This window comes from Vigna angularis, chromosome 4 (assembly GCF_016808095.1).
Source record: "Vigna angularis cultivar LongXiaoDou No.4 chromosome 4, ASM1680809v1, whole genome shotgun sequence".
NCBI classification, from domain to species: domain Eukaryota; kingdom Viridiplantae; phylum Streptophyta; class Magnoliopsida; order Fabales; family Fabaceae; genus Vigna; species Vigna angularis.
In genome coordinates this window covers 30,563,320-30,574,037 of record NC_068973.1, presented here as the reverse complement: position 1 = coordinate 30,574,037, position 10,718 = coordinate 30,563,320, and the positions used below count along the sequence as shown (strand labels likewise).

Here is a 10,718-nt window from a genome sequence, read left to right as displayed (position 1 = left end):
ATGAATGAAATGTGAAGCTCTGTGGACCATGAAACATTGGTAGAATTGGATATGTGCAAAAAAATAAAACATAAAGGGCAGAGTGGTAAAATACGAAGCACCGAACACCGAAAGTGAAGGAAACGGCATGACATTCACCTACATCCACTCATCCACCTATGTATCCTAAGCCTCACATACCATCCATGCTTATCATCTTTCTTTTTTCTATTTTTTGAAATTTTTAAAAATCATTAATTAGGAAAAAAAAAAACACAAAATATAGTCTTCCACTAGGGTACTTGCTAGGTAACTTCCACTTTATAATTTGACCACCACACGTGTAATCAACTCTCTGCATTCAATGTTCAAAATTCAAATCAAACCTGCATCTCTGAGCATTTAATGTTACTTAAATTTACCATTCACACATGTGGAAAAGACCACATATGAGTCATCATCCAGATTTCATTCAACTTTACCTTTTTCTTTTTTATCATCTCTTACTATATTTAAACCAGATATATAAAATAAGGTTAAATAATTAATATATTCTCATTTATTAACACATGATATATTATTTAAATACAAATTTATAATAAAAACTTCAAAAGTAGACAAATGTCTCAACTCAAGCATATTAATGATTCAAAAATATTATGTTGAAAACTTTCGTGTTAAAACAAATATTATGTTATATACATATATATATATATATATATATATATATATATATATATATATATATATATATATATACATATATATATATATATATATATATATATATATATCTTAAAATACAATTCAACACTTATACAAGTCCGATAACAAAGTTAGCGTGGCTTAAAAGATTTAAGTCTCACCAGGGATTGCAAAGAGCATATGTATTTCATACAACACAAATAAAACTTTATGGAAATAGACTGCGACTCTTTTATGTTTCTCCAATCTAATAGTAATTTGACCTTTTTAAGAACTTTCACTCATTCACTTTATCTTTATCTTAATAATGATAAACACAGTAGTCAATATCTTTATTGAGTAATAGATTTCTAATTAGCAAGATTTCAGGAGATTAACATTCAAAAACAACTTCGAAAAAAATAGTTTATATATTTTTCTAAAACATTCACATGTGATCTAGATGTTAATTAAGTTTTAATTACTCATATTAACAATTAAGATTTGGTAACCGTTTGACATATAGTGATTTAATTTACCAGCTTCAAATAACAATTCATTTCAAAGTACATTTCATGTACCTCATAATTGAATTTTCCAAAATCAATGGGTCACACCCTTATCTTGAAAATGCATTAAAAATCATTACACCCACGCTAGTATAAGAAATTTTATTTTACAAACTAATTTTGTGAAATCAAATTAAATTTAAAATTCAATTATTAATATTTAATTTTTTATTTCATTAATGTTATTTAATGTAAGATCTTTAATACTATTTAACCTACCTAGAAAGCTGTGACTAAAATCTACATGTCTAATAATTGGGAATAAAGTCACTCTTATGCAAATGAACCTTAACATCATTATCAACCCACAATCAAGTGACCTTGTATTTTACATCTTATCCATGGTCATTCTGATATCTTGCATGACTTGTTAAATTCTTTCTACAAAGATTATAACGAATCCAAAATCCTTGATAAAGCCTGTCATGATTATGTACACCAAATTATGACTTGAACAAGAAAAATCCAATTATGATTTGAAGGATGACAAAATATCTTCTGCCCATTAAAACAATACAAAAAAATATGATTATGCACAACTTTCAAAAAATTATCAAACATGTATCATATACATCCTAAAATGTCGTATTCGAAAGCACCATAAATAAATTATTTGAATAAACTAACGTGTTTAGTAACCTCGTATCTCAAACTGATGTTAAAACTCTGATAATATATTTTTTTTTCACTTCATCTACAAATTTTATTATGATAAACGTCGTTAATAAAATTATTAAAATAGGTGTTCTTACAGCAAATTATTAAAATAGGTTAAGTATAAACGAGTATAATAAATAATTTAATGAACGGAAAAAACCTTTGTATAAGTTATTTAAACATTTCACAGAAAATCATGTAAAAAGTAATACCTCAGCGCACAATATAGTAATAAATATTTTCTAAAAGGGTAAACAAATGTTGTTTTTGTCAACTGTTTACTACGCCTTCTAATACTACATATCAACTATTTGATTGAATATATGTATATAGTAAATTTAAAATAGATGTGGTAAGATTTGGCTGATATTTTCTGAAAAAGAAGCTAAAAGTTGGCGAGGTGAAAACTGAAAGATAAAGGAGGGAAAAATTAGAAAAGAAAAAGGAATGTGGAAGAGGTGGTAGAGATTACGCGGTGAGGTGGGGCCTTATGTCGTAGAAGAAAAGCTACAAAGCTACAAATCATAAATCACGCGAGATGATGATCCAACGCAAATGAACATATGCGGCACACGTGTACCCTTCATCCACTGTCCAATTTCTGCAGCAAAAGTCAAATTAACGCGCCGATTCCATGCAACACCATCGACGCCGTGGGCCCCAACCGACTAGCCCACGCTTCGCTCCAAAACCAGTGTCGTAAGCAGTGACAAAATCACCTCGTGTGGGCTCTCGACACGCGCGCACCACAGTTGAGAGCACGACACGTGTCCGCTTACCCATCACCCACCTTCTTTATTTTATTTTTTATTTTTAAAAAACTCCCATTGAAATAGACCTTGAATAAAGGCATAAAAAGAACACCGGAAAATAAAAGGAGATGTAAAAGGAATCAGAACACAATACAAAATAAAAGAAATATACATATCACAACTTTTAAAAAATATAAACAGATAATGACGGCCATTTTCACCTTAACCTTGCTGTTAACTTATATAATACTAGTATTTAAATTTTAAAATCGTCACCTAACCTAATGGCGGAGCATTATTAATTTGAAAATAGATTAAACAAAAAAGGCCATGTATAAAAAATTAAATGTTTTATCTTCTCACTCCCTACCACGCTCTGCGCCACGAGGAATACACGTAACGCATATGGTAAAAAATAAAATAAAAACTAAATAGGACAAATGTCATATGTAATAGAATAGAATAAAAATAAAAATAAAAAGTAGAAAAATAAAGTGGATGGAAAATCAAAGGCCCACTGCCTAAACGTTATCGCCCATGTGTATTCTAGAAACTGCTGGCTCCTGACGCCACGTGTTCCCAAATCGCCTATAAATAAACGTCTCTCCATTATGTAATAAGTTTCAAGCGCCGCCACCATAGTTGGTCTTAGTCTTGAAGTAGAGAGGGATATTGGGAGAACCAATATTCATTAGTTTCAGAAATTAACCAGAGATCTCTCAGAGGAGAAATAATTTTCTTTCAACAAAGATGGCATCAGAGCTTCAATTGCCCCCAGGCTTCAGATTCCATCCAACGGACGAGGAGCTCGTGATGCACTATCTCTGCCGCAAATGCGCCTCGCAGCCCATCGCCGTTCCCATCATCGCCGAAATCGACCTCTACAAATACGACCCTTGGGACCTTCCCGGTAATTAATGCGATCTTCTTCGTTTCAATCCAGTTTGTTTTTTTTTTTTTTTAATTTTCAAGTGAACTGATTATATAATTTCAAATGCAATTTTTCTATATTCAGGATTGGCTTCTTATGGAGAGAAAGAGTGGTACTTCTTTTCACCACGGGACCGGAAGTACCCAAACGGTTCGAGGCCGAATCGGGCGGCGGGAACCGGTTACTGGAAGGCAACCGGGGCAGATAAGCCCATTGGTCACCCGAAAGCGGTTGGGATCAAGAAAGCTTTGGTGTTTTACGCTGGGAAAGCTCCGAAAGGGGACAAAAGCAATTGGATCATGCACGAGTATCGTCTGGCTGATGTAGATCGGTCCGTTCGCAAAAAGAACAGCCTAAGGGTATATGCACCGTACTTACATAATCCCTTCCCAGTTCAAGAGTAATTGTATTAAATTACGAGTTTATCCCCTGGACGGTCCCACTGGCTTTTGATGAAGCTGAGGATGATAATGATAATAATAATTCCCGAGGATAAGTCCAGGATTTTGGTGGAAACCATGCAAAATCTATGGTCCTAATATGTTATCCCCCACCTTTATCATGTGATGACAACCACGCGGAACCTTCACTAGTTGAAGACTTACCCGCATGTGGTGTGGGCTGATTTATTTGGGCCCAAAACTTAACATCACATCCAAAACCCTGAAAAAAAAAAATCTTCCTCCAATCCCAATTATCACTTTCCCTTTATGGAAATTATCCCTTCTTATCTTTCTCACCTGCATCATAAATTAAATTTACATTTATTTTAATAAATAAAAACAATGAAAATTAATCTCACGGTTCTGATTCTGCAGTTGGATGATTGGGTGCTGTGCCGTATCTACAACAAGAAGGGCACGATCGAGAAATTACAACCGAGCAGTGATCCAGTTGTGACCCGGAAAATCGAATCCCCGGAGATCGAAGAGAAGAAGCCGGAGATTCTGAAAAGCGGAGGAGTTCTTCCGCCGGCGCCGCCGATGACTGACTACATGTACTTCGATCCGTCGGATTCAATCCCGAAGCTGCACACGGACTCAAGCTGTTCAGAGCAGGTGGTTTCGCCGGAGTTCGCGAGCGAGGTGCAGAGCGAGCCGAAGTGGAACGAGTGGGAGAAGAGCCTGGAGTTTCCATTCTACATGGATACCACTCTGAGCAACGGCTTCACCCAATTCACGAGCAATAACAATAACACCAACAATAATAATCAGATGTCGCCGCTGCAGGACATGTTCATGTACTGGCCCAAGCCCTTTTGATTTTCACACCCCCAACAATATTCCTTCGAAGCCCAGGGCCACACACAGCAGCACGCATTCGCATTGCACGGCAGCACGAGACTGAAGGTCCATGAGTGTGCCTGTGCGAGCTCGCACACGATTATTGATCAGTTGAGGCTTGGGCAGAGAAAGATCTAAAAAAGTTTGAAGGTGGAAGGAAACGCTTGTGTTGGGTCCACCGTTGTGTTTGTGTATGTTGGTATGTGACGAAGACAATCGAACGGCGCATGATGGAGCTGTCTCTAGTAGTAGCATGTGTACAGCTATTGTAGAACGTAGATAGGTACACTACAGGTTGTTGTCATGTGATAGAAGCTCTCTCTCTCTCTCTCAGAAGGTCAATTCGGTCCTTCTAATTTATATATGTTATGATTAGTATTAGTATGAGTATGTGTTAAATCTAATTAAGTACCTGGCTAGGCGTGTCTTTTTAAATTCAGTGCAGTGATATCACTCTGTTTACTTCTCAATATTATTATATTTCAATGTACTAATGTAATTAATAGTCTAAAACGAGTTTAGTTATTGTTGATCAAATATACCAATACAGTTTCTCCTGCTCCACCATTACATTATTCCTTCTACTTAATTTTTGCAAGGGAAAGGAACTGTAAATATTTATATGACAATTCGTCGCAATCTGAAGTTTTAAATGCAGGATGAGGTAATCCATGTGTGGGAGTTATAGTTTTTTATGAAGGCGAATGTGACATTTATTTCTTATTCAATGTTCCAGAACTCTCTTTCATGTGAAAAATGAACCTTCTATTAATTTATGGTCCAAATGGCGTGCGTTATCCTTACCAACCACAACTGTTGAAGTTACATTAAACACTTATATTCATCAAAATCATTTGTTTCAATTTTTAAATGAAGAAACTTAGATATGCTGTTGGACCTATTAATTCAAACCAATATTTCATTCCAGTCTCTTCATTTATGTTACTGCGGTAAAAGTGATCATTACTGACACATTTCTCCCATGGAATTTCAAAATCCAAAAATAACATTATTCAAAACGGATTTCAAAATTTATTAAAATTTTTAAAAAATTCGTCAACATAATTCAAACGAGTTTCAAAATTTATTAAAATTTTAAAAAATTCGTTAACAAGAAAGGTTTGAAAAATCTTAATTGTTGAAAGATATTTTCTTAATAATTTTTAAAATTCATTAAAAAAATTATTAAGGAATTTTGAAATAAGTTAAAAAGCTTAAAAATTGGACCATATGATATGTTAACAATTATTTTAACAATATTTTAACAATAGATTATATATATTATTTTATTGGTTTATATATTTAAAACAGCCAATAACATGTTACGATTTAAAAAAGATTGTACAAACAAATTTGTTAAAAAAAGATAAAGAAAAAAATATGAAGATGAAAAAAATTTGTTAAAAGATATTTTTTTTAACAGATTTGAAAAAAAAAATAGTGTAAGACCTTTTGAAATGGAGGAGATAGTTTTGGAATTTTAAAAGAATATTAAAAAAAAATAAAGAAAAATATGAGGACGTGCAGCAAGAATTTTAATTAAAGAGTAATATTAACAAATTTTATGTAAGGTAGACGTATATAACCGGATTGGCCCAGAACTTAAATAAAATTGGGCTCTTAAGCCCATTGTTTCCAATACTGTGGACTGTAATTTGAATTCAACCAAACCTTGGCCGAACGAACACAGTATTGGATATGACTGTGGTAAAAGGGATTATCAACTTGATTGAGTGTATTGATATAATATTTATCATATAAATACTTGTATACAAGTTGTTTCTATAATTATAGAGAAAATTAAATTAAATTATGTTATTCCCGTTTAATTTGCAAGTTATACGTTGTTTTCACAGCAATCAAAGAAACGTAAGCGGAAAAATAATTTATAAATTCTTTCAAATACCTAAGCAGTGTGAAAACAATTAGATAATTCCAAATAAGTTCTCCCAACTTGGACTATATAAAACATGAATGTGATTCTGACCTACAAATTACGATGACGTGGTTCTAACCGAACCGACATAAAAATTTTCAAGCAGTGAATGAATATTTGAGTGTTAGATAGAAGAAATTATAGAGTGAACTCAATGTGGTACAATTAAAAAGAGCGACTCAATTATCATTGAAAAAGACATGTTATAATTAATTTGAGCTGTGTTATTCACGTTGTATTACGCTGTTATCGCGTTGTTAAATTATAACAAACAAAAATGTATATATCAACCGCCACAATTACTCAGGACGTGTGCGTATTTTGACTGAATTAATAATCTTTTCACACTTCGAATGATGTAACAGTGTTTCATAGACAGTAATGTGAACGTGCGTATTTCAATAAGAATTTATTGTGGTATGCAAAACTAATAATGAGCATTTTCAGAGTCAGAATTGATTGGTATGAGATTGTTTTGGTTTTTCAACCCTTTACAACCTTGCTTTTAATTCTTATCCATTTAATAAAGCTCTTAGCAATAGTCAATTATCTGACAAAGCTAGTGGAAATTGACCAACCCGTTAAACAAGTTGAAGAATAGGAGTGATGGAGAAGGAAGCAATCTTAGATTAAAAACCATTACCTAAACAAATGATATTTTAGGTATTAATCTGCGTGATAGTTGTGGATTTAAAATCTAACTCAATTTATAAAATTAATTTATAGTATAAAATTTATACTTCCTAATATATTTTAAATTAGTCTTACTTAATTGTATAAGATTATTTTATAAGATAATATTATTTCATTTATATATTCTAAATTAATTTTACTTTAGTTGATATGAGAATAGGATATTTTTTCTTTCCTCCCTCCAAATTCAATTATTTAATTCCTTCTTCGTGATTATAGCTTTAGAGTGAACTCTTTATCCGTATTCAACCTTTGTATTTACAGTCTCAAATGCTATGCTAAATTTTATTTTGTTGGATGGACACTTTAATTCTTTAAACCCCTTTATTTCGCTTAAGACATGTAAATCATTACATTACAATTTATGAAGGTTGGTAGTTATCCATAATCGCAACTTACTGATAATAGACTTAAAATAAAATAATAGAATAATTGATTATATATATTATATAATTATGCTTCATAATATAATAAATATTTATAATTATCAATTTGTCGGAAAAACGATTAAAGTTGAAGAAAATAGTAAAAATAATTATCTTTGTAAATTTATCAGTTATATGATGTTTAATACTACGTTGCTGAAAGTGATAGGTGTTAAAAGTAAAGTGGATGATAAATTTATTGTTACAGAAAAATACGGTTGTTTGAATTGAAATTTCAAAATATTTAAATAACTATTATAGGCAAACTACTTTCATTCAAAATAAGACATTATTTTGATTACACCTAAGACCTAGGCACAATGTGTTGTTTGAGAGACTTCTGAAAAACAAGAGAATTATCCAAGTAAATCACAAAAAAAACAATGATTGATTTCCTAGTAACTAAAAAGATGTTGCACTTTGATGTTAAGTTTTAAACTAGTATCTATGAATAGTTTAACCAATTTGCAATCTAATAAATCAATATCATCAAATAAAGATAAAGTATATTTTATCTTACGCAAGGAAATCGTTGTTGGATTTATTAATTTCCAAGCTTAAGTATTGGAAATAACCAAATATCTCTAATTTGTACAATAACAAAGAACTCAACCATGTGGTTAATATAAGGATTAGGGTATGCTAAAAAGATGTCATATGCATGAGCCAACAAAATAATCATTGAAGAACCAAAATCATTTGTACACAGATAAAATAATGTTGTAATAATACTAAACACTTGCAAAATCACCGTCTATAGACTTTTCTAAGTTCATATATATAAACTTAGTTAAGTTGCAAATTAATCATGTTGTTATTGCTTTTTAGCTTAGAAAATAATTATGTATATTTTCTCAAATAACTCACCATTTAAGAATCTCTGAAAACCCTCCTACACCACAAAACAATGCAAACGTTTCCGAAGGTGGACATCGTCTCCGCCGCCAGTGGAGAGGGTGGAAGCGAGGAGTGCTAGCTAGGCGGCAATGGCTACGAAGCGTTCTTGGAAAAAGTAGAGAGTATAATGGGTATTTCAAAGACTTTGGAGTGCCCCAAGAAAATATGGGGTGCAGGAAGCAATGGCCTCGGCTAGGTTCAGTTTTAATTTCATCATTGGGTATTGCTCCACCACCTCAAGTGTTCCTGCACATTATTATTATTATTTTTATTCAAAAAATATTTTATATTTTCCCATTATTTTTTTTATTCCAAAAATACCTTACATTTTTCCACTATATTCAACAATTTTTCTCTTTCTCTCTCCACATTAATGGAGCATTTATATGGCTCAGATTTAAACTTGTGATATATTGTAAAATTTTATTTACACTTTTCCTTAAATAAGTTTGATTCAATCTTATTTTCACTGTTCAATATGTTTCTTCTTCTTCAAATTACTTAATAAATGGTAACATTTTGTTCTAAATTTTTAGAAAAATGTTTATATATATGTTTGTGTTTTTTTTACATTTAATATCTATAATTTTTACCATTATATTATGTTTTAACTTACCGACATGTTTGACTCAAATAACTTGAATAAAGTATTTAATTTATTAAATAAATAATATAAAAACATTATTAAATACTTAAAATATAAAACAAAAGTTATTTGTTAAAGATTTGGAATTTATTTAGTTCTTTTCGTCATTACAAAGTTAGTATATAATAATAATAATATATTATTTATTATTAATATTATTGTGTTTATTATTTTGTATTTACATCTAACTTTTAAGTTTATAAAATGGAAGTACTAGAAACACTAATATTGAAATTTCCTCTGAATTTTATATTTAGCAATATATCATCATAAGTTTAAATCTAAACCATATGAATGCTCCATTAATGCAGATAGAGAAAGATTGTTGAGAATAGTAGAGGATTGTAGGATATTTTTGGAATAAAAAAAATAGTGAAGAGATGTAAAATATTTTTGAAATAAAAAAATAATAAATAGGTTAGTCAGCTCAGTATAAATAGGTTGAAAATAATAATTTTCCCTGCGAAAGCACCACTCACTGACAAACCATTGCAAGTGAAAATTGAAGATGAAAACACATCATTAAAGATCCTACGACAACGACAGATATCGATACGAAAGGAATTTAAAACCAGAGCTGAAGATAATGAAGTGGACACAATGAAACACGACAATAATGAAGATGAAACTTTCTTTCTCAATATATTTCGAAAGGGTAAAAATATTTCAAATTTTCAAATCCATTTCAAATTATATAATTCAAAATTGTTCTAATTAGGTCAGATTCTACGTTTCAAAAACTGTTAATTAGTCTTTTAGCTAGAATATCTAACAACATTAAAACTCATTACTATTCTAGATTGTTTATTTCAAAATACTTTAAAATTGTACATATAGAACTCAAATTAATAATGAAGATAGCTTATTCTGAAAGACTTCAAAATTACACAATTAAAAAAAAATCATGAACTAATGTCTGACACCTCCATTATCGTGGTCAATACAAAACAAAAGGGGCAAATCCATTATTTTGAAATAACGGGGTTTTGAAAGAAACAAAACCCGCATAAATAATGGGTTGCATTCGACTTCTGGGTCCTGTTGTTGTAGAGTGTTTCTCCTGCCCCTCCCCACATTTCTCCATGCACTCTCAATTTTTTTTAAATTCCAAAACTATTTCTTACATTTCAAAAAACCGTATATTTCACTTATTTTTTAATAGATTTTAAAATATGTTGAAAAATGTTATTTTTGGAACGTGAAAATACAAGGAAAAATGTGGAGAGATACATGGAGAAACACTCCCTGTTGTATAGTACTTTTCAC

At 31.1% G+C, this 10,718-nt stretch overlaps 1 protein-coding gene across 1 annotated transcript; it reads left to right on the top strand.

Moving 5' to 3' along the window:
* Window positions 1-3,254: 3,254 nt before the first annotated feature.
* On the top strand, window positions 3,255-5,368 carry LOC108331912 (NAC domain-containing protein 2). The gene is made up of 3 exons (XM_017566917.2): window positions 3,255-3,551; window positions 3,657-3,931; window positions 4,391-5,368. Exons 1-3 carry the CDS (start codon window positions 3,392-3,394, stop codon window positions 4,832-4,834), a joined length of 879 nt encoding a protein of 292 aa, XP_017422406.1. The 5' UTR covers window positions 3,255-3,391; the 3' UTR covers window positions 4,835-5,368.
* Window positions 5,369-10,718: the final 5,350 nt, after the last annotated feature.

Bases quoted from the DNA above. Each gene is read 5' to 3' on its own strand.
- LOC108331912 (XM_017566917.2), top strand. From the start codon at position 3,392: ATGGCATCAGAGCTTCAATTGCCCCCAGGCTTCAGATTCCATCCAACG. The intron at 3,552-3,656 runs GTAATTAATGCG...TTCTATATTCAG, and splicing joins CGACCCTTGGGACCTTCCCG to GATTGGCTTCTTATGGAGAG. The intron at 3,932-4,390 runs GTATATGCACCG...CTGATTCTGCAG, and splicing joins GCAAAAAGAACAGCCTAAGG to TTGGATGATTGGGTGCTGTG.